The sequence below is a fragment of the Tachypleus tridentatus genome, chromosome 7 (assembly GCF_004210375.1).
Source record: "Tachypleus tridentatus isolate NWPU-2018 chromosome 7, ASM421037v1, whole genome shotgun sequence".
NCBI classification, from domain to species: domain Eukaryota; kingdom Metazoa; phylum Arthropoda; class Merostomata; order Xiphosura; family Limulidae; genus Tachypleus; species Tachypleus tridentatus.
Window position 1 is genome coordinate 61,838,473 of NC_134831.1, and position 25,021 is coordinate 61,863,493.

General features: G+C 33.3%; 2 protein-coding genes across 3 annotated transcripts in view; both read left to right on the forward strand.

Moving 5' to 3' along the window:
• Cad74A (cadherin 74A) overlaps nucleotides 1-2,906 on the forward strand; it is a 98,243-nt gene extending 95,337 nt beyond the window's left edge. For both annotated transcript variants that reach the window (XM_076512038.1, XM_076512039.1), the window contains 2 exons: nucleotides 1,103-1,132; nucleotides 2,609-2,906. In XM_076512038.1, coding sequence (XP_076368153.1) covers nucleotides 1,103-1,132; nucleotides 2,609-2,693 — 115 coding nt within the window. In that variant the 3' untranslated portion in view covers nucleotides 2,694-2,906. The remainder of the gene's footprint in view (nucleotides 1-1,102; nucleotides 1,133-2,608) is intronic.
• A 13,589-nt stretch (nucleotides 2,907-16,495) lies between these two features.
• On the forward strand, nucleotides 16,496-24,818 carry LOC143255801 (opsin-2-like). Its single transcript, XM_076512040.1, has 3 exons — nucleotides 16,496-16,737; nucleotides 18,989-19,119; nucleotides 19,872-24,818. Exons 1-3 carry the CDS (start codon nucleotides 16,529-16,531, stop codon nucleotides 21,449-21,451), a joined length of 1,920 nt encoding a protein of 639 aa, XP_076368155.1. The 5' UTR covers nucleotides 16,496-16,528; the 3' UTR covers nucleotides 21,452-24,818.
• The last annotated feature ends 203 nt before the right edge of the window (nucleotides 24,819-25,021 follow it).

Here is a 25,021-nt window from a genome sequence, read left to right on the forward strand (position 1 = left end):
ATGCAATGAATGTGGTGAAGCTACCTGAAAGAGTAAAAAGATGATGATGGAACATTCACAGCCATTACCCATGACTTCAAGAACAAAAATGATACTTAATGAGCATGTAGAAATCAGTTTTGGTTAGTGAAGACTTGTGTATGCAAAGATTGAAGTAATGTTTTTGTAGGAGGTGTCACAATTTGAATCTTATAAAGGCTGCATGGGATTATATGAAAACTAAGTATGTGAAATTGCAACCATACAACTTGGCTGGCATGTAAGTAGTAATACATGACACTTCAAACTATGTTTTAAAATTTAACATTTACAAACTATATTCAGAGCAAATTCACTTTTTTTATATAATTTTCTGTAGTAACATATTGCACTTATGTTAAATTGATGATTTTGTTCAGTTATTCATACTCATGTATGCGTACCACCCTTTTCATTTCAGTATAATATAAATATTATTGTCTGTTTATTATTTTATGAAATGTCAATAGACATATAAGACATACTTTCATACTTGAAATAGTGTCTAATCCTACTATATAATTTGCAAAGGGTTTTTTTTTCAGCCTCACCAGTAATGCATATTTACAACTCAGATTTATAGTTGCTTTACTGGCTTTATTCCAAAACAAATGATTCATGAAATCAGATTTTGAAATTTTAGTGGTTGACCTATATAAAAAGAAGAAAAAAAAACAAACTTTTTGTGTTTTTTATTCGTAATTTTAGATTGTATTTAAATGAAAAGAGTGATTTATTGAAAAAAGCAACAACTGAATTTAAGCTAAGAATTATTTTTTCCTGTACCATGTCTTTATTTCCATTTTTCTATAAAATCATTTTTAAACTAATTGATTACATCAATAGTATAACATTTTGGTTTAATTACCTCCAAAAATAACAAATAACCTATACCTTTTAGAATTTTATCATCTTGCATTGTTTTCCAAATGCACTGGAATATTTCAATTGATAATAAAATGAAAAATAAATTTTTTATACTGATTTTATTTCAAGTAGGCTAGAAAATATTGGGAGTATTGTCAGTACCGTATTTACTGTGTACATTTTCTGTCTGACATTTGTTTTTTCTTTTAAATTTTAGGGTTCCAGAATCAGTTCTGAGCCCAGCTGAGTAAGTAAAAATATGATGGACTAATAGATCTAATGTGTAATATTAAACTAGTTAATCAAACTATTATATTTAATAGGTACATTTTCTTATTAATTAAAAAAAAGTGTTTACTATAAGCTTGCTGTCAGCAGAACTCAAAAATTACAAAACATATTTACAGTGTTGTTTTTTGAAGTTTTGATGTATTATTCTTTAAAAATGTGCACATTTAGTGATACATAAATGTTAATTTTACTTTTCATTGATTTCCATTTCTTAATAAAAGTTTAAGTATACTGTAGTTATTTTTAACTATTGGATTTCATATTTTAACACATTTTCCAACAATTTCAAGATATTATTATCAGGTTGGTTTCAGTGTTGTAGCAACGACTAAAAAGTAACTTTTATAATCACTAAACTGCTATATGAATATGCAACTAAATGTTAACCTCAGATCTTTCTCCAGCCCAGCATGTTCAGATGGTTAAGGTGCTTGACTCCTAATCTGAAGGTCACAAATTTGAATTCTCCTCCCACCAAACATGCTCTCCCCTTTCAACTGTAAGAGCATTGTAATTTAACAGTTAATCACACTTCATTGGCAGTGGGTAGTGGTGACTAGCTGCCTTTTCTGTAGTATTTCACTGCTAAATTAACTGTGGCTAGTACAGATAGCTCTCATGTTTGGTTTGAATTTTATGGAAAGCCACGTTTCTTTCCCTCTTCCTCAATTCTTATCTGTGATCTGATTTCACAAGGATATATATGTATGAAAAGTTGGTATGCAACAATAGCTCAAAAATACCAAAACTGTAATGTTTGCAATCTTAATTAGTTTAAGATTAAGAATATTTCTCTTTAGTTTTTTTTTATTTTATATCAATAACAACATGATTTATCTTTAATAATTAAGAACCTGACAAATAAGACTTGTCTCTTATAGTGTGCTGTGTCTCTGTAGCCATATGTTTAAATACATATGTTTTTCTCTTTATATTGGAGGGAGGAGGTGAATATATTGGTGATATGGCTTCTAACTTTTTGACAGTATTATTTTAGGCATTTAGCATCCTTGGATGACTTTTAGTTTATACTAACTTTTATAGAAAACAAAAAACTAATTTCCATAATACAAATATGAAGCTATAATATTTGAGTAGAGTTTTAAAACGTTTATTTGTAAACATTGCAAACTGCAGTAAAACCTGCTACATTTTATAAGAAGAAGAAATATGATAAACCATCAAAGCCATTTGTTACTGGCAAGGCAGAAAACATTTTTTATTTGATTCTTAGGCTTCAGTTTATAGAAGAACAAATGAACGTTCTAAGAAGTAATTTTATTTATAACCATACCATATACAATATAATTTTATTGATGTTTCATAAAGTACAACAATCATCAATAATGGATTATATTTTCAATGTAAAAAGAAGTTAATACTTCACAAAAAAAAAAGCATTCAATTTAAACTATATTTTTAATTATTTCAGACAACAGAGGATATATGAATGGCAAGAAATGAACACACCAATGGCTGATACAGCATCATTTAGAAGTTACCCTATTTTACACTAAATGAAGTTTTGTCTGTTGTCTTTTATAAATTTATTGACTGGTTTCTGAAATTTGTGAACCTGCTATTAAATAACATTTTCATGTGTATTTCTTGATCATATTATAATTATTTTTAAATGTAAATAACCTTTAAAGTATAATAGATTTATATAAAGGATTATACAATCTGTAGTTGAGATTTTAAAAATAAAGATTGTACTTACAAGGAATAAACCTCTTTGTATGAATATTTCCATTGTGCAATACACAGTTATTACAGTATGTAATGATAAAAAAATTATATAAAGATTCAAAAATTTCATATAGAGCTATTCTGATATCTTAATTTTTTCAGAATATTAAAATTGATCATAATGGTACTTTTGCTAGTCAAAAAGTTTACTTCGAAATTGAAATATTTTTTTTTAAATAAGTGATCTGGAGAACTTCAAATAAAACTATGTTTATTAATTGGTGTTCATCATTTCAAAATGCTAAATGTTGATAAGTTGTCTATATAGAAAAAAGTGACAAATCAAAAACTAAAATTGTGAAAAGAAAAAAACAAAAGGCTCAATCCTCCTTGTTCTACTGGTTTAAATGTCACTTGAATACAAAAGGTCCTTGTTAATTTAGTTCAGTTTGTTTAATCATATTAAAGGTATACAAAACATTTTTGTTAAACAACATTTTTTTTTTAATTTCTTAACTCTTGATATTATTTTGCTTGTCTTTCAAACAGAGTATTGCCAAACCTTTAGTTTATCAAGGGTCACAATGATCTGTAAAGAAATCCCATAATGATTAGTTATTTTCCAACTATAAACTTAAGTTTTTTTAACATTGTTGAAAAACTCAAAAGAATGCTTAATAAGTCAATATGAAATAGATTTTCTTAATATTTATTATATTTAGTCTATCTTGGCTTAGTTTCTTTATAGTGTATTACAACATAATTTAAGATGTTAAGTATAAGGTATGACCATCTATCACTCCGAAGTTTTTGACTGCATATTTTTATTTTGTGGTTTAATTTACTTATTGCTGGTTTTTTTTAAAGTAATGTAAAAATGACAATTTCTTCCAAATTTACTGAAGGATAATTTTAGTTTATAAAAATAATGTTTCTGCTCCCAGGTGTGACCTAATGACTAACACATGGCTGTGAAGCTGAGATGAATATTTATGGTTCTTGATTTGCTGTGCCACAAAATCTTGCTCTGTACTTTGGGGTTATTCGTGTATTATAAGTTATTAAAATTAATTTCTTAATAAAAGGCAAGGCAAATATGGCTGATGCTTTTGATCTCCAGTTACGAATGGTACAAGCAGATGAGAACGGTGATCTCTTTTTCATTGCATTGTAAGAGTGATTGTCAAATTCCACTGTTCTATTACAATAATCCAAAAGTTGATAGTTGATTCTGTTGGCCAGCTGCTTTCCTTTTGGTATAATCATTTCACAGTTATGGATAACTAGTATAATAGCCCTTTTGTGGCATTGTGTAAATATCCAAAATAGATCTTGTGCTCCATAAGAACTATTTTTTCTGTCACTGACAGTGCTCAGTCTGATGGTTGTGATTATACACTACTGCCAAACATCACGTTCTTCATGAAAAAAGCTAATGATTTCCAAGATCATGTTTAAGCAAATCAGAGATCTTGGAAATCCATTAGAACTGCATTGGGTGACATGAAAAGTATAATACTGAGTAAGATTTTCTTTACTCCAATTTTTTTTTCTGTCAGTGCTCCCTCTAATAGCTGTTATTTTCAAGGTGTAACTGTAGCATGTGGTTTTATTTTTGAATATTCTTTATTTTCAAACCTTTGTTGTCTTGTCATTAGTAACAGAAGATTTTGCTAAACTTCATTGTTTTAGGTCATTGAGTTATTTTTTGTTTCTTTGGAATTATAGCCTTTGTGGGGGAAGATATTGCAATGAATTGGCTTGAGGTGTGGTTTGGAATTTGTTGCTATCTTAAAACTCTGCTATATCGATTTTTATGCTTGCATAGAGAACATTCAAATGTCCTTTATATTGGTTCCTTACTCCAAAATATTGTGTTCTGTAAACCTACATTGCCTAACAATCTTGTTATAGGGATGTTCCTCCTTGTTAATGATGGTAATATACATCTCCAGGCATAAGTAATAATAAACTAATTCACTCTCATTAAGTAATTTATAAAAATCACAGAAGATTTAATGATTATAATAATGAAATATACAATGTGTCATACAAGGAAAATGATGTCATTAATAAACAAAAAAATTAACTGAACATTAAAAAAAGAAAGATAACCAAATTAACTTATGCATAGTTCCATGGAAGTAACTAATGAAGCAATGCTTTTTGTTTATTCAAATAACTTTTGATGGACTGCTTTTGGACAAGTTTCTGTTTTAGAACTTATTTTTCAATTTTATTATGTTTTAATTAAAGTTCTGTTTTAAGAATACTGTCTTTGATGTTTGGTTAAATTGGTCTTTACAGGTTGTGACTAGAGGTTTTAATGAACATTTGTTAAATCTTTGCCAGTGAGCTTTAAACCTCTTTATATTATTCAGTCCTCCTTCAGTTAAAGGCTGAGGACAGCATCCTACCAATACTATTGGGAGTTTGACATGTATAGAGAACATTTCTGAAATTTAGACTTGGTGTGATACTGTAAGAAGTAATACTGAACTTTTATAGATTACAGTTCTTGTCCTGGTTCTACCTTGTATGGCATGCATTGTAGCAGATAAGAAACAAATCTTATCAAAAATATAATGTTTATTAAGGTTTTTAGACTTTAAAATTGTGTGAAGTACTCCAACTTTTATCCACAAAATGTTTTTCTAGTCCTGGGTTGATAGTCATCAGGGTGTCAAGATGATAAGAGCTGATAAATTTTGATAGCAAAGTTCAATTTGGATGATTATGCAATCTGAGGTTATAAAGATTAACAAGAAGTTTATTTTGCAAGAATATCTGAATGTTGTTTACTAGTGCTACAGATACTGGAGGTTTTCCTGCACAGTTGTTTTCTTGCTTTCTACCTCATTGTAGATGCAGTTTATAAGCTGTCACTAGAAATCACAGCTACCATAATACCAATAATTCTAATTTTATTTGATATATTCTTGAATGTGGTCTTCAACCAACTTGACTCTCTGTTTTATTGTCAGTACAATTCATGATTTTAAACAAGTATTCATGGGAATTGGTTACTTGAATAAACAGTAAAAGAATGGGTTGAATCCTACACAAATCTCATAACTTTGGTAATAAAAATCAACAACAAGAGTTATAAACTTTAAAAATGGTAAGGCAGTATTTTCTTATTAAACAGGTTTCTATTACTGTCATAGTCGATATGATTTAACAACTAGTAAAGGTGACTGCATTGTCTATATGATTATTTTCTATTGGTTCTTTTCAAAAGGAATTTGAAAATATACTGTTGATTTCTACTAAGGGTTCTAAAGTAAGTTGTTCTGGGTTGTTTACTTTCCAGCTAGGCTTTTCTGGGAGGCACTCTGATAAAATGTAACACTTACGTTATCAACCCTTGATATCTCATCATGGTGTAACCAGCGTGTAGAATCAAACAGCATAACATAGTAGGAATTTGTCATATGTGACAAAATTATATTGTCTATCTCCGAAGCTAGGAACCTTTTAAGTTAGTCTTGCTATTCTGGAATATAGCACAATCCATTAAATTCCTATCTGATTTTCGAGTTCTTTGAAACAAAGCATTGGAAGTTATTATTATGGCTGATTATCAGGGATCCTACTTAAATGGCTTCATGACCTCATATTCCTTCTGTTATAGAAACCGTTTTTAAAAATCTTCATTACTTGAAGTATACTATTTTTAACCTTAAATATAATTTTTCCACTACCAGTAATTTAACTCGTTCTGAATATATTTTAATTTCCTAAAATATTTAATGAAACCTTGTTTTGATAAATTCAGAAAAAGAAAATACACATTTAAATTATGAATTCCAGATAATACATGAAAACACTCTACAGTTATATCTGTATTCATAAAAGTTCTACATTTATTCCCAACTGCTGAATAAATTTTTTTTTTTACAATACTATTTTATCATTATTTCAAAGCTGGAAGTAGCCACATTAAATTTGTCTAGTCAGTAGTAGTAAACTAGATAATATTGTGATGTGGATTTTCTTTCTTTTGTGGTGATACAGAAGTCTTCAAAATCTTTTATTTTCTGCACTGTCATGCCAGCAAAAAGAGGATCCAACCAAATTGTTAGCATAACTTTGTTCTATTCCATTCTTTGCTCACTTTATCTGGGTAATGTCTCGACTGCTTGCAAGAATATTTCAATATTACATTAAGCATCCTGTTTGAAGACTTAGAATTGGAATATCCTTTGCTTGCTCATTATGACTTTGATTGAAAGTGACAGCTGATCATTGCTGTCAGCTCCTTGGTGTGGATTTCTGTATGTGGTGAAGGGACATCCCAGGGAAGGTTCTGTTCTTTCAGTTTAGGTTTACCTCCTCTGAAATCTAAACATCCACCCATGTGTTTGCTGTGTGTTGTGACTTGTGAAGGAGAGGAGAGGATCTTGGTAGTTAAGGGTCCAACCCTAACACACCACTTTAGCCTTGAATTCCTGTAGATGGGCAGCCTTGGGGTGGCCCCATAGGGTCAGTCAGTTGGTCCACTTGGGCTGGGTCAACCAAGTACCAGTGTTGGATGTTCTCAACAAGTGTTGTGGATATTGTATCTGATGCTGGTGTATGCCCATATGGGTATAGTGTTCACTGGTGCTCCTGCAGTGTTCTTGTTTGGCATTGTAGTGCATCCCCCCATATAGCTCCATGGTGGTTAGGGTCAGTGGGCACCAAAATATTTTTTTTTTATTATGGATCCTTCAAATAAAAACTTAACTAAAATAGTGAAAAAACAGTCCATAGGTAAACGACCATGTTTTGACATTTCTGATCAGCAATCTTCAACATTTGTAACACCTGTACCTCATTTTCTTATGCTACATTCTCTTTCAGACAAACTTTTAGGGCAGATGTCTCCCTTTTTCATTCAGAAGAGACTAGAGGGACTTGTTGACTCTCCAAAGTCAGTAAAGAAGCTTTGCTCTGATGATGTATCAGTGTAAATATTCACATCTCAACACAGTGAACTCCTCTTGCATTCAAGGTGATTGAGGATATACCTATTGAGGTTACGCCTCATGCTACTTTGAATTCATCATGAGGAGTTATTGTTGAGAGGGATTTGAAGTATATCCCCGATTCAGAGATTCTTGCTGGTTTCTCCACACAGAGTTTCTGCAGTGAGGCATATTTCCACTCACAAAGATGGAATTATGGTGCAAACCAGTGCCCTCATTCCGACATTTAAATCACTATGTTTGACAACATTTTGTATCAATATTCTTCGACATTGAGAAGGCTTTATGATACAACATGGAGGTATGGCATTTTGTGAGTCCTCCATATATATGGGTTTTATTAAAAAGATATTTAATGGACAGGCGATTCTAAGTTTGTGTGGGTTCGACACTTTCCCGTCTTTTCTACAAGAACTTGGAGTCCCTCAGGACTGTGTTTTTAGTATAAAGATTAATGCCATAACTGAACAACTCCCTCTTACTGTTGCAAACGGACTCTATGTCAACGACTTTCACATCTCATGTCAGTTGTCAAACATGAGGTATTTTGAGCAGCAGCTACAGACTGCCTCAATCGTTTAATGAAGTGGACCACAGCAAACAGCTTTAACTTTTCTCCTTCTAAAACTGTTTGCATGCACTTTTGCTGCCAACAGGATATTCACTCTGATCCTGAACTCCATATTGGTGAAGTTGTGCTGTCTGTGGTCTTTGAGACAAAGTTCTTGGTGCTTATCTTTGACACAAAGTTGACCTTTGTATCACACATCAAGCAGTTTTGGGTCAAATGTATAAGAGTACTGAACATCCTCCGTTTCCTCTCTTCCACCACTTGGGGAGCAGATCGATGTTCTATGCTGAAGGTATATTGTGCTCTTGTTTGGTTAAAACTAGACTTGGATTACTGGTCTATGGCTCTGCTATGACCTTGGCCTTAAAGATGCTAACCCATTTCATCACCAAGGACTTTGGATCTGCACCAGGGCTTTCTGCACTTTCCCAGTTCAGAGCTTATACACAGTCTCGTGAACCTTCTTTGCACCTCCACCATTTGCAACTGTCTTTACTATACGCTTTGAAAGTTCATTCTTTAACAAAGCATCCCACCTGAGATTGTGTTTTCCTTTCTTGGTGGGCCATAATTTTCAGATGATCTGCCATTGCTCCTTTTGGCTTTCATATCCAGGTGCAGTTGGATGAATTGGGTCTGTCCTTGGATAACATTGCTGTATCCACTGGTCAGCCCATCCCACCATGGCTTCTTACAATCCCCAAACGTGACCTATCCTTAATTCACCTGAGAAAAGCAGACACTCCCAATTAAAAATACTCTTTATTATTTGTTGAACATCTTTTGAACCATCCTTCCATTCCTATTTATACAGATGGTTCGAAATCAGGTGACTGTGTGGCCTCTGCCGCGGTTTGTTGTGGTTCGGTGGTTGTGCACAGAATCCCATCTACAGTTTCTGTGTTCACTGCTGAACTGTATGACATTTCTCTTGCCCTGGATCACATAGAAGCTAAGCAACAGTAAAACTGAACTATTTAAACTGACTTGCTTAGTTCTCTACTGGCTCTGGGGTTGCTTCACGCTAGTTCACACCCTGTTCTCGCCGATATTCAAAACCGATTGGCCCACTTTTCTTTAACATCTACTTCTATCCAGTTTTTCTGGATACAGGGCCACATTGGTATTCGTGGAAACGAGCTCGCCAATACCGTAGCTAAATCTGTCTGCTCTGGCACTATCACTGCTGTGCCTATTCCATACATGGACTATTGTCCTGTATTCAAGGCTTTGCTCCGTACCAGTTGGCAGTTGACTTGGAGTGAGCAACGTGAAAACAAGCTTTTCCCAATAAAACTCTCTATTGGACTTTGGGCGTCTTGCTTCCGTAAGGATTGGAAAGAGGAAGTTGTTCTAACTAGACTATGCATTGGTCACAGATTTTTAACTCGTTGTTTTCTTTTATCTGGGATTGATGCACCAATGTGTTGTCTGTGTAATACTCAGGTCACAATAAGTCACGTGTTAATTTCTTGTCGTCATTATGACTCTCAACGACAGCACTATTTTAAACATGTTCTGTCCCAAGGTTTATCTGTAACGTTAGACAGTGTTGTTGGTGATGGTGACAATGTTTACATTGGATTTAATGCTATTTATGTTTTTAACTCAAAAATTAATCTTTGTTTTGCTTTACCTCAATTTCCTTTTATGAATTTTAGTAAATTTACTTTAATTTTAACGTTTTACCGGATGTTTGGCGCAGATAGCTTAGTTGCTTTGCGCCATAAAACATCAAACCAACCAACCAGGAGACGAAATATAAGGTTGACGCTGAAATACCAGTAGTAATTACTTTGTAAATGAATTATGACAATTAAAATGACGTAATCGTAACTGTCAAATTGTTTGCAAATTATCATGACCGTACATATGCGGTATATGATAAACTTAACTCTGACATAATCCATTCGGAGAAAGTGCTTCCTACACAATCTGTGTTTGTAATAGGTTTGAAACTATTTCTGATGGTATTCCTCAACTATTTTTTGAGGAGGTCTCTACTGTCTGATGTAACCTGATAACAAATCAGTTTCAGATATTTATGCATTATACGGATTATCTAAGATACGAATATTTTAAATTCTTACTTATTATTAAATTTTGCTACTTTATTTGCTTTTCTTTTACGCTTGGCATTAAGTTTTGAACGTAAAATTTCCCTCGGTGGACAGCGGTAGGTCGTCGGATTTACAACGGTAAAATCAGCAGACAGCCCGATATAGCTTCGAAATATGAAAACACACTTTTTTTTTTTTACAGTTATCAATTATTCACCTGCAATAATGTAGCAAAAATCTTTTAACATTTGCCCGTTTAGTAAAGGCGGCGGGTTCTCCTTGACATCACAGGATCATTTGACAAATGCTTATTCTTGTGTTAAATATATAATTTCACGAGACATAGCTGTTTTACTGCTATCTGTAATAGACAGTTCCGTGCCATTTCCAAATTTTAATGTTACGGAAATCTTAGTTTCATTGAGATGAAATAGCACACTGCTTGATTCGAGCTTAATTTATGTGTAATTTTGCGTTCGATCAGAAAATTAAATACATATGAATGTTTGTTTGTTCGAAGTTAACCACAAAGCTTCACAATGGGCTATCTGTGATCTGCCCACTACGAGTATCGAAACTCTGTTTCTTGTGCTGTAACTTCGCTTTTATATTCTTAGGGCCTTGACAAATGAAACTCGAAGTGTTATAAGTGAAATGAATGATTAACGTTGTTACATTTAAAGTATTTATTGTTATAAACTATAACTACTAATTAACCGTTTTAATCAATTCAACAGCAATTTTATTGTGTTTACTTATGGAGAGTAGATAGTTTTAGTCTTAAATAACGGTTGGTAAACACGGTTGATAAAAGAAAGAAACTAAAACGCTACTTTTTCTCCATGTCCATTATCTAGTTTGTATTAAAAACGAATAGCGTGGATTAAAATAAGAAAATGTCCAAAATAATAAAAATGAAGTTTAGTTTATATCATATCAAACTTTTTTATTGCCAGGACATTAAAGTTGACTTAACGTAACACTATCTTGCATTAAAAGTTAGTTCGTTGTTTGTTTTTTATTTCCCCACAGATGAGTCGTAAACGTAATGTTTCTGTATTCTACTGTCCGATATTTCATGAAAGAGTGCCGTGTAAACCCCGGGCATCTACTTTCCGCCAAATAACAAAATATGAAATGATACATGAAATTTCTATTTTATCTAACGTTAAGGCATAGTACAAATTGTTTAAACACGGTTTTATCGCGTGTCAGTTTCCTTTTGGGAAGAAGGAAAATACATTACATAACGTAAGTTTGTTACTTATTTACAGGTAATTGTTGTTCGTTGGTTTTATTGCAATATTTAAACACTTACGTAATCACTTAAACACACACACACACACGCTTCATATCTCACTACACACGTGTAGCTTTTTTGCGTAACTTAAAGTTATGTGAATACCAATATTGAATAGGAAATAATAATAAACATGTATTGATTGTCTTCAAGAAATGGATACTCTTTTCGTTTTAGGAAAATCAGTTTCAGAAATTGTATTTAGATATTTTTTGTCAGTTCGGATAGCAACTAACAGAAATAATAACATACAGAATTTAGATATTACATAAAAATCACGAAGCAGTTGCTTTCAAAATTATGACATGATTTGTTTAAAAATATACAGTTATATTATTTAATACAAATTCATATGTGTTACCAAATAGCATTTCTTAACCTCAAGATCACTAGAACTGATACAAAATTCAAAACAGAAATCAATAGAAAAATTACCCGTATTGGATTATACATTCCCTGGGACTCAGCACATGAAACAAAACTAAAACTCAATATATTAAGAAACCAAATGAACACAGCCACAAAACTATGCTCACCCGATAAAATTAACAGTGAAATCAAAAAATAAAACAACACTTCATCAACATCAACAAATTTCCTCGAAAAACCGTGGGAAAAAATTATACGCACACACCTAGACGAACAACAAACAAACAAACAACAATAAATCCCAAGATACGAGAAACTTCAAAACCTTGTACTGCTGCGTACCATATGTTTCCGACATCAACGAAAAAATAACCAACATTTGGAAAAACTTATAACAAAACGCAACATTCCAGTAAACAATGTTGTGTCCATATGTTCTATACACTCCGTCCTTCGGTCAGAAACGAAACCAAAACCTAACAGTATGAATAGCAATACAACTCTAGATAAAATCAGGAAAAGAAAATTTTCTTATTGATCATAAAGCCTTTCTCTAACTGTAAGTATTCACTTGTCAATATCCTGTTAGAACTGGTTGAAGAAGATGCGCCAGAATTCAAAAGATAAAGTCCATTTCTTTGTCCAGTAGACAGCGTCACTTTCTGACGTTTGTTTCCTCGTAACATTGGTTGACTGTTGCATTCAGTAAACGTCATAATTAGTCAATAAAGAATGTTATTGCAGTATGCTATCGGCAGAAGAGACAAGAGAACAAAGTAAACTCAACGAACTAAACAACTGACGATTAAAAAAATTTAATCAGAAAATATGTATGTTCACATCACATTAAGACAGAATGAGGGAGCTTTGGGGTTTACGCCAGTAAGGAAATGACGTCTTTCAAATATCATATTAACGTTTTATCACATAATTTCTAACACCACGGAAAGTAAAAATAGTTGGTTTGGTTTTTGGAATTTCGCACAAAGCTACTCGAGGGCTATCTGTGCTAGCCGTCCCTAAGTTAGCAGTGTAAGACTAGAGGGAAGGCAACTAGTCATCACCACCCACCGCCAACCCTTGGGCTACTCTTTTACCAACGAATAGTGGGATTGACTGTCACATTATAACGCCCCCACGGCTGGGAGGGCGAGCATGTTTGGCGCGACTCGGGCGCGAACCCGCGACTCTCAGATTACGAAGCGCACGCCTTAACGCGCTAGGCCATGCCAGGCCAGTAAAAATAGACTACGAATTACATGAAATCTTGCTGGTAAATGTATTGAAACTTTGTTGTAAAACCTAAAACAAATAAAGTACAAATTTAAGTAATAGTTATGTGATGCTGTTCATTTTTAAAGCATTTGCTTATTTTAATCCACTTATTGTCTTGTTATTTGCATATTACTCTTACATTTGTAATGAATTTACTCAAATAATAGGCGTTTACCAAAAATTGGTATGATGATTTTGTTAAACCTATAAATTATTTTCATAATATGATGGGGTTAACTTAAAAAGCAAAGAAACAAAACTCATGCATTATACACAGCAGAAAAAAGAAGCGCAATTATAATTCATAATATTTTATCAGTAGTTTCAATCATCTCCTCAGTTCATTTTAATGCAAATAAAGCATTCGATGATACATTAAGTGATATAAAATCTAAAATTTTGGTCAATCAGCTCACGTTCGTAAATCGCCATTTTACGTCTTCATAGTTTATTATATTTCACTTTATCATGGAATATAGCACTACTAGTAACAAAACGTTTGGCATTGATAATGTCTACCTAAAATCAAAATGTTTACAAGTTCCTCAAATTCCTCAAATATTCTCAATTATTCCTCAGAATGAGATTTTTCCACAGCATCTTTCTTGTCTGAAGCCATCTAAAACAATGTAACGCTCCTCCAAAGCGTATTCTCGTTTGGATTGACGTTCGAAGCATGCAAGTCACGACTGTCTTTTTCAAGGAACATGTCGCTCAGTTAATGTGGTGTGGTGGCAGTTACAATCCACTAGACCAAAGCCAGAGACATTTGCATCAGCAATTGACACCACAAGCGATGGCAGGATTTGGTTCATTTGGTATAATAAGATGTATAGGTCGGTATGCTCATCTATGCTTATTCTTACCCTCACCATCTTCCACATCACCATATAACTCTCTTTTATTTATGAAAATATGGATGAATCTAGTTCCAGCTTCTCTACAACAAAGTATACACTTGTTATCCAGTTACAATATCAAGCGTGACTCATCTCCAAAAAGAGTATTTACTTACATGCTATTAGTCTCATTAGATTTGTACTTAGCACCATTGCAAGTAAATTGTTTTGTGCCTTTCTGCGAGCAGAATCACCTCAATGGGCATCTTGTTTATAGGGTGACCTTGTAAAATCTGCTTTAACCATTTGTAAACTAACATGGCGCTCAACCGCAAATACGAGAATCTGTCCCACTTCAGAGTAGTTACCCTTCTGTTGCCGGTGAATAATAGTCATGTCCGTTTATTTTGGATAGCAGTTTGTTTTATCCAGGTGTCTGAGGTTGGGTATGGTTAGGATGTTCGACTCGCAATATAAGTATCGCAGATTCAAATCCCCTTCACCGAATATGCTCACCCATATAGCCGTGGTGTCGTTATAATGTGACGGTCAGTCCTACTTTCCATTCTGCCTTCCCTCTAGTCTATCACTGCTAATTTATAGGGACAGCTAGCGCAGATAGTCTTCGTGTAGCTGTACGCGAGTTTCAAAACGAAACAAACCAGGTGTCTACCTTAGCGATTTGTGTAAAATTATTTAAAATTGATTGTATAAATTCATAGTTACGAACGTTGAGAAAATAAATCTAGCATTATGTAAATGTGGGAAGTATCGACTGTACGATTAGTTTCGAAGCAGTTTCACTCGCTGTTGAGAATAAATTGAGACACTGCAACCATTTACAACATTCTCTTGTGATTAGCCAGCTTTCATTTTCTCGAAGGCTCTTCAGATGAGTCAAAGGTTTTCTGGGTTTTTTTTTAAGTTCGCCCTTGAGTCAAAAACAATTTAAAACACTTTAAAACTTTACAATCTTTTTCAAAGTGAAACTGTGAAAAATAAATGATACCACTCTCTCTATATATGTATGTGTGTGTGCATATATATATATCATAGACTGAATGATGTTTCATACCACATAACTGATCAACTGATCCAATTTGTATAAGAATGAACTAATGTTGCATTATTTATAACAGTGAATTTGATTTTTCGTAGATATAGTATTTCAAATACCAATAATTTTTAATTTTATGTACTAGATTTGACATACTTTGTGCGTTTGAACCGAATTAATTTATAAAAACAATATACATACATACTCCATAAAACGGTTTTGTTTTTCTAGTCTTTATAAGAATTGTATGAGTTTTTCTTGTTTCTGCAACAAATTGCCCCAGTGGCTCAACCAATAAGTCTGGAGATTTATAACGGTATAAATCGGGATTCTACACCTGTTGTGGACACAGCACAGACAGCCAGTTATGTAGCTTTATGCCTAACTATAAACGAACCACTAAACAATACGACTAATTACGAACCTAGCCTCAGATTCTAGCCTAGAGTGACGTATTTACTTTTTGTTGTTTTGCAACTTAAAACGTTCCTCCTTTTATAGGCCCGGCATGACCAGGTGGTTAAGGCACTTGACTCGTAATCCGAGGGCCGCGGGTTCGAATCGCGGTCGCACCAAACATGCTCGCCATTTCAGCCGTGGGGGCGTTATAATGTTACGATCAAACTCACTATTCGTTGTTACAAGAGTAGCCCAAGAGTTGGCGGTGGGTGGTGATGACTAGCTGCCTTCCCTTTAGTCTTACACTGCTAAATTAGGGACGGCTAACGCAGATAGCCCTCGTGTTGCTTTACGCGAAATTCAAAAACAAAACGATCCTCCTCTTATAGTTCTTTTTTAAGAACAAAAGTGCATGTTCTGATAACTTCATCATTGACAAACGTTACGTGATATATAATAACTGATAAAAAGAGAGAAATGTATGTCTAGAACGTTTTTAAAGCGTTCTATCTTAATCGTATTGTACAAAGTTGTAATGGGATCTCTAAAAAGTAAGATCAATATGATATGTGAAAATATAACCGAAAGTTTATCGATCAGAAACTGTCTCACTTTTATTTGTTTTTAATAGATAAAAACATATGGCACATTAGATTAGGTAGTTAATTGAGCTATGTGCTCCTATAGCAATATGTTCCTGTTTTCCTGGCCTATGATTGGTCGAATACGTTCCAGCCTTTTGTTTAACTATTTGTATAAAAATTATTTGATTACGAAAAGAAAGAATTCGTTGTGGGTTTGAAGCTTGCTACTTCGTTCTAAGATGACTAATACGTCCAATGTCACAGCTGCAAGTCCTTTGGATAAATGGAAAACCATACTTACATCGGAGTTTCTCCAGCTAGTTCCTAACCACTGGCTGCAGTTTGACCCTCCAAGTGATTCGTCCCACTATATTTTAGGCACCGTATACTTTGTAGTGATGATGACTGGAATCCTAGGAAATGGAACTATCGTCTGGCTTTTTTGCACGTGCGTACATCTCTTGACTGTAATAAGCAAATAAATAAGTTAGTCATTGTTGGAAATCATCACCCTTTAACCATTTTTAACCCTCAACTATTAGTTTTAGTATTTGCTGAAATATTGCATTCTTTCTGAATGTTTTTATTGTTGTTAACTACGTTAAGTAAACTAATTTGACATAAAATAAACTCATTAGTGAAGTTGCTCTATGTCTTTATATAGTTTTTTTTTCATGACCTATCTGTTGCAACTTTTGGAAGGTGAGATTGAATATTATACATTGTATGTGGCAAATGAAAACCCACCTGTTGAAGAAACTACAATATTGAAGCTGGTGTTTTATGAAATAGCGTGATAAACATTTGAAGAGGTTCACTGAGTTACTATTTTAATCATCTTTACCATTGCTATAATTCCGAAAGAGATTTCTGTAATAGCTTACAGTAAGTTAAGACCTACTAGATGTCTCACATTAGTTTGATGTAGTGTGCTACAGAAGCTGACATTACTTGACAGATTTCTTGTATCATTTTGATAAGATGTACTTGTTAAATATATTGTACTAGTTTTGTATAGTGCACTATGGATATTGAGGTTACTTGATAGACACTTTGTGTTACAGTTGTTATAAGGAAAGGAAATCTATTATACACTTTATTTAAATGTCCCAAGATACAGCTTTTAAGTTAATTATTTATTTATTATATCGTTTAAGCAAGTTATAAAGTTAAACAAAAAATAAAAATAAATAATCCACTCAAAAGCTATACCTTCAGTCTTTTATTTTTCTTGTATTACAAAAAATTTTGAAGCGTTCTAGCTTTATGAGGATACTTTTGAGACATCTTGTTTTAATTTGACGTAGTGCATTTCAATAAGATTTGAAGTGTAGTTGATATAAATATTGTATTCGTTTTATGTAATGCACCACAGAAGTTGGGATTGCTTGATAGACATATCAGTTTGATGTATTGCATTGCAGTAAGTTTTGAAGTGCACTTTCCAGACTTCTTGATTTACTTTCTGTTAGAATAAACAGTCTTAATGACCCTTTTACTAAACATGGTCGCCTTTTCAGTTGTGGAGGCGTTATAAGTTACAGTCATTCCACTTGGTAAAAAAATAGCCCAAGAGTTGGCGGTGGGTGATGATGACTCGTGCCTTCCCTCTAGTCTTACACTACTAAATTAAGGACGGCTAGCGCAGATAGCCCTCGTGTAGCTTTGCCCGAAATTCAAAAACAAACGCAAGGATATATCTATATGGAAAGATTCTATGTAACAAAATACCAAAACTTTAATCAGTTTAATATTAAGAAATATTTTCCTTCAGTTTTTTAAATATTATATCAACAGTGACGATATTTGTTTTTAGTTATTTAGAGAATGTGGCATATAAGACTGTCTTTTTTCAGTGCTATGTCTCTGTAGCCATATATTTGGATATATTTGTTCGTGTTTATGTTGGGGGAGAGGTTTATATGTTGGTCGTATAGCTTTTAGTTTTTTTGGCAGTATTATTTAAAAGATATATTAGTTATAGTAGGCAGTTAGCACCCCTGTACGACTTTTAATCGTTAACTGTTGATGCTACTCTTAATCAACGCATTGTTATTTAGAACTCAAAACCGTAATGTTTATATATCTTTCCTTCATCCCCAACAAACAATTTTTGTATTTGTTTCAATAACGTCCTTGTCCCAAAAGTAATAATAAACTAGAAATACAAGTGGCTATGCTATAGAGTTAACCCAAAATAATAATGATAAAAAAGATACTTGAGCATGCTCTTACGGAAGTTGTTTTAACTAAAACTATTATATATATATATTGGAAAGTTAGGGTTAGTACTACATTTTAGACCATCCATAAGTCCCATGTAATTTTTACATAGAATAAAATTATCAAGGGGCCCCTCATTAAGACCATGGGCCTTGGGGCTGAGCCTCCTCTAGCTCCTGCCTTTTTCAGAAAGGCTCTATTGTAAATAGAATTAATTGAATGTCAGAGAAGTGCATATTGAACAAATATGTATTTTATCCGACTGTTTACAGTTATCATGATCATGTTATAATATTCTTACCTCGGTTTTGAATTAATGGTTTATTTATTCGAACTTATACATTCATTCTGTATTTAAGTTGTTGTTGCCTATTACTCCATAGTGTTTCCCGCGAGAAAAACACAGTTATTTGTTTAGTTCATAAATACATACAATGGGTACTGGTATGTATATTTAGGACTTTTTGTCTATGTAGAGTCAAGGCCTTGCGGACTCCATCAGTATTTTTAGTTTTCAACCTCGCTATAAGCGATCTTGTTATGTGTTCAATGATTCCAAGCTTCGTTTACAACAGTTTTTCTCTTGGTCCTGCCACTGGAATAGTGGGTAAGTTTATTAAACATAGTGAAGGAGCATATTTCCTAAAACAATAATCACATATGAGATCAATCATAGTGAAAATTGTAGATAAAAACACTGAATACATATTTTGCTGTAATTTAGTATGTTAATTGTGTCTGAGAATTTAACAAGATCAGCTAAAATAAATACGTGATTATTTAATGTATTACTCGAAATTTGAAATAAATACGCGGTGATTTAAATTATTGCTTGAAATTTAACGAGATTACTTACTCTGTATAGAGGTACCAACAAAACAAAGTGCTTATGTGATAGAAAAAAAAAATACACGTGTGCGGCAGCGTTTGGAACTTCAAGGTTACCAAACTGTTAGTGTATATATATAAAGTTAAAAATAGACAATATTTTAAAAGTTATATTGCATAATTCAACCCTGTGAAATACAAAATTGCATAGATATTATGTACCTAAATAGATACTCAAAATAAAATGTTAGTTTAATCCTCCATTTTAAAATAATCTCTAGAAAGTAACATCTCACGAGAGTAACGTAACTTTGCAAAAGCAGTCAGGAAGTGATATATGCTATAAAATTGATTTGGTAATATTAACTGGTTGTTTATTTACATCATTTAAGAGTATGATACTTTTATTTTTAACGCACAAATGTACATTCATATATCCCTTGTTAAATTAGAACGTAAAATACCTAAATATAATAAATGGTTGGCCTATTCTCATATATTTTATTTCTCTTCCTATTTTCTCTTTTTTAGGTTGTAAAATGTACGGCGTTATTGGAGGATTGTCAGGGACATCTGCAATCATGACCATCGCTGCCATGTCAATGGAACGCTACTATTCCATTTCGAAACCTCTAGGTGTGAGTGGTCAAGCAAATTGGACTTTAATCGTTTGCGCTATCGCATTTATCTGGTTCTATTCATCTGTATTCAGTTTCATCCCCTTGTTTGGAATTAACCAGTATGTTCCAGAGGGTTACTTAAATAGCTGTAGTTTTGACTACTTATCGGAGGACTTGGCCAGTCGACGTTTTGTTCTAGCTTTCTTCTTTGCCGCCTGGTGTATTCCTGTGTCAGTAATCTGCGTCTGTTATCTAGGAATAGGTTTTGTTGTGAGAAAACATCAGCTGTATCTTCGCGAGCAGGCTCGCCGAATGAATGTCCAAAATTTCGCTAGCAGCAATCAACGCAAAACTAGAGTTCAACTTGCCAAGATCACATTTTGTTTGATCTCTCTCTGGACACTCGCATGGACACCGTATGCTATTGTAGCTCTCTTGGGTGTATTCTCCCGAAGAGATTTATTGCATCCTACGGTATCAATGGCACCCGCTCTTTTCTGTAAATTCGCATCTGTGATAGACCCTTTTGTGTACGGGTTGACTCATCCCCGTTTTAAGAAGGAACTCAAAAAGAAGTTTCCATGGCTCTGTATAACCGTTCCTTCTTCTGACAGAGGTCCTACTGGCAGCCGCACCACCAGCTCATCTAACTCTATGAAAACCAACCTCTCCACAGAAGGGAAGTCAGCTGCTACAAGTGAGCTCCGAAGATCACGTATTGTTCACCAGTCTTCAGAAGATATATCTGGTGGTGATTTAGATCACAAGCCACCTGTTTCAGCACCACGTTCAATACAGCCGGAAAATAAAAGCATAACACTCGAATCTGATCTTGAAGAATCTAACGTTCCTGTTCGTATTTTGTCCTCTAATAGAAACCAAAGCATCGATCCCCCAGAGCAGGTACTCTTATCGAACATTTACCATAAATCTGAAAATAATTCTAAACAGGAGAACCAGAAAGAATCTTATATTGGAAATTTTGAAAATTCTTCTAAACAGGAGAACCATGTGGAATCCAACATTGACAAATCTGACGAATTTTCTAAACAGGAAAACCAGGAAGAACCTTATACACGAAAGTCTGAAAACTCTAAAATGGTAGAACAAGAACAACATTGTACTAGAAAGCCTGAGAACTCTTCTGGATTGATGGAGCAGAAAGATTCTTACGTTAGAAAGCTTGAAAACTCTTCTAGATTGATGGAAGATTCTTATACCAAAAAGTCTGAAAACTCTTCTAGATTGATGGAAGATTCTTATACCAAAAAGTCTGAAAACTCTTCTAGATTGGTGAAACAGGAAGATCCTTGTACGTTAGTATGTTCAACACTACCAGATTACGATTCAGAATGTTATACGTCTGACGTCACGAACTACATTCCACGAGAAAGTGACATGCAGAAAATTAAAGTTTTTGTTATTCCCCAGATTAGCAACGTCGTGAATCGAAACGACCAAATACAAATGCATATTAGAAGGTCATTGTAAAACACGTTGATTAAGTTTCCTGAAAAATTAAGTTTTCTTGGTAGAAGGCTCAAATCGAACCTGCAAATTGATTATGCCTTTTTCTTGTATTACTTTGATATTGTTTCGCAATCTGATTATTATAAAGCTGTTGTCATTTGGAAAATTATTAGTCATAGAATGTCTCTTGAGCTACCTACTCATAATTGCTGTAAGTAACTAAAGTAAATATTAGTGATTTTTTCTAATAATTACTTTTAAAAGTGATATAATGTTGAAAGGTTTTTACCTAGCCACTGGCGGTGTGCCATTTTTTAAAGAATGGGTCAAGATGAAATAGTTGATAGCGTGTAGGACTGTGGATCGAAGGAGACTCGAGACGCAATGCCACTCAAAGCGTTACACGCCTTCAGCTGTGGGTGCATTATAAAAGTGACAATTAATTCTGTTACTGGGTTTAGAGAGCTGAACAAAGCACAGGGAGTCTCCGACATAGCCATTCAGGTTAAAAATCCCAGTTCTACTAAGATAAATGTTTCTTCTTCTTCCTTTGTTTTCTAATGGCTTCATCCAAAGTTTATTGTCTTTTTCATTTATCCAGTAGAGTGAATAGATAATGTTTCAAACGAAACAAAGAGAGCTCGATTCGTTTCACATTTTGAATTAGTAATAAACGATTGAGCATTCATAAAATTATGTTAATTATGAGAAGACACAACAACTAATAAAGATAAAACAATAGTAATTCATATGTGAACTGTGAAATAAAGGCATACATTTTTATTATAAAGATAAATTATCTTTCTTACTTTGTTGATATTTAGTGTGTATATCGAGTGTTATAAATATATTTTAGAAGTAACGTATTCAATAGTGTTGTGCTACTGTTTCTGAGCTTCATGCACCTTTAAACTTATTAGGTTTAGAATTAAGCACAAAGCTACACAATGGGCTATCTGTTCTCTGCCCATGACGGATATCGAAACCCAGTTTTTAGGGTTTGAATCTGCAGACATACCGCTGTGCCACTGGGGGGCGCATTGTTAAACTTTTTAGCGTTAGAAGATCAATAGAGTTGGTTAAAATATAAAAGGGAAATTATTTAGAGCCTGATTGAAAATGAAATTTTAAGTTCCTGAAAACTGGGATGTAATAAATTTTAAATATCTTATAAAGCAACTGTTTGCATTAATGTTTGCTAGAAATGAAACTCATATCTGATGTTTGAGATATTATATTTTGCTTCTTAGTAACTTGTATTAATATATTTTATAACTAGATTCTTAAACCTGGTGTTTAAAGTACGTTTACACAATGTCTTCATCATAAAATAAATCTTTAAACTATCAGTTTTTCATTAATACTTGATGTGCGACACTAGAAAAAGCTAACTTGTTAATAAGGTAAATCGTAAACTTTTGATATAGAGTTTTGGATTTAACAAAATTTAATGATTCTGAAGTCATCAAAGTGAACGCCATTTTATAATGATATTATATTACTTTCACTGTTGGAAAAATCCAGAACTGATCCAAAATATGTGTAGAGGTACAAGAGTACAAAATTCACAAAATTTATAATCGATTTTTCTCCAAAAATTCCAAATTGTCCTCCATAAAATTTAACTTTAAATCTAAATTTTACCTGTACCTACATTACATCAACTGGAAATGTGTACGCACATTATGCACATATATGTGTCACATTAACCAAAACTGTTTAACTGAAAGCAACAGATTTTGATTGTTCTTGGAACGTTTGTAATACTTATACCAATCCAGATGAATACACACACTAATAATAATAATATAAAGCAAAATTTGACATGAAATTACTATTTTTGCATTGACCAAAAGGTAAGATATTTTTTCTTTCATATGTTAATATTTATCACACTTTGTTTCGATTGATCTCACCATTCCCATGTTTCAGACATCCTAGGTATTTCTCATAATGTCTAAAAATATGCCACGTATCCTCAGCAAGTTAGAAGCTCCAACTGGGAGATTGAAGGAAATGAGATACTTTCATGATACGAAAACATAATTATGATTTTTGAGGAAAATGAAATGTACAAGTTTGATGACAATATGATATAAAGAAAAATTATTAAAATTCTAACTGCCCCTATTACGTCAATAGGGGTTGTGTGTGTTTTGTTGTTGCTTTTTCTATTTTAGTCGGCCCACAAGTTTCCCATCTGGTCAGATCCGTCTAAACGACGCGAATTTAACTCTGTGGTAGGTGTTTTTCGGCAGACGATAACCAACTGAAAATTTTCAAGATGTTTTATTGGACATTATTGTATCTTTTAAGTTATAATGTCCTTTTATTCTAGGGCTAGGATAGAGTCGACGAATTCTTCAAACTCCATTTTAATCTACCATCCAAGTTTAATTAGGCAATCTAAATGTACAATAGCCAATGAGATTGTAGTCAATGTGACTTTGTCAGAGAAGTGAATAGCATGAATAACGGCTAATTCTCCCTGATTCACATAGGTAGTTTGTAGTAGAGTTTTCATAATGCTCTAGCCACCATTTTTGGAAATCCTGGCCAAAAATGCAACACATTCCAAAATGTTTTTATTATAGTAACATTTACTTTGTTGTGCATTCCGTGAAGTTAGATATTTTTATTGTATTAGAAACTTATGGCAAATAAAAAGTACGATAAAAACTTTCTTAACAGTCTATGTTCCATGCTGAAAAGTTCTTATCACTTTGTGGTTCATTTCTTGTTGTAAGCGTTCAGGTAAACATACAGGGTGGTCCGTAAGTCCATACCCATCCACATTGTGTCTAAACAACGTTATAATACTAATGATGAGTTGAAGGCAGCTGTTACCGCGGCATTTGGAACAATAACTCCTGCTATGTTGAGGAAAATGTCTCACAGAACATGGCGTCGTATAATATTATGCACGAGAATGAGGGACAGCACACAGATACACTGGATACATAAGATATATGGATTGGTAGGGACTTACGGACCACCCTGCAGAATTTGTCAAATGTTACAAAAAAAAGGACTTGTCTCACTTGTAAGATATATTTCATACAGTTTTACAAAACTTGTCTTTCTCTCGTTAATAAAGGGCAGGTTGTATACTCGTGGCTTGTTACGTAGTTGACAGTTATGTGTATATATGATAATAAAATGTATACCTCGAGTTCACCCATGGTAAGAACCTTGACACCACCTACAGTGGAGTCTACATTAGTTTACATATTTTATTTTTTGCTTAGTGTTCGAAGAAAATGTATAATACTTAGAGTTAAGTCTGACAAAATGGTATAGAGTGTAGATCCAAAATATCCTGCTTTCTTCCTTAGGTTTCACCAATTCCTGAGCAAATGTTCTTAAACCATTATTGTACCTTGTAATGTACAGGTAATAAATCTATTTCAGTTCCTTAATACACAGTTATGTAGTTGAATACCTTTACTTCTATGTACCAGTCTAAATAAACCATAAAAATATTTATATTAATTCTTCAACTGAACAATGTTTCTTCCATTTAAGAAAGTTACCAAAATATATTTCATGAAATCACTTTTTTTTTTCAGTATAGACCTCTTTAAGTAAAAA

Coding starts and splice junctions, on each gene's coding strand:
- LOC143255801 (XM_076512040.1), top strand. CDS start 16,529: ATGACTAATACGTCCAATGTCACAGCTGCAAGTCCTTTGGATAAATGG. Junction 16,738..18,988: donor ATCGTCTGGCTTTTTTGCAC/GTGCGTACATCT, acceptor TTGTCTATGTAG/AGTCAAGGCCTTGCGGACTC. Junction 19,120..19,871: donor TCCTGCCACTGGAATAGTGG/GTAAGTTTATTA, acceptor TCTCTTTTTTAG/GTTGTAAAATGTACGGCGTT.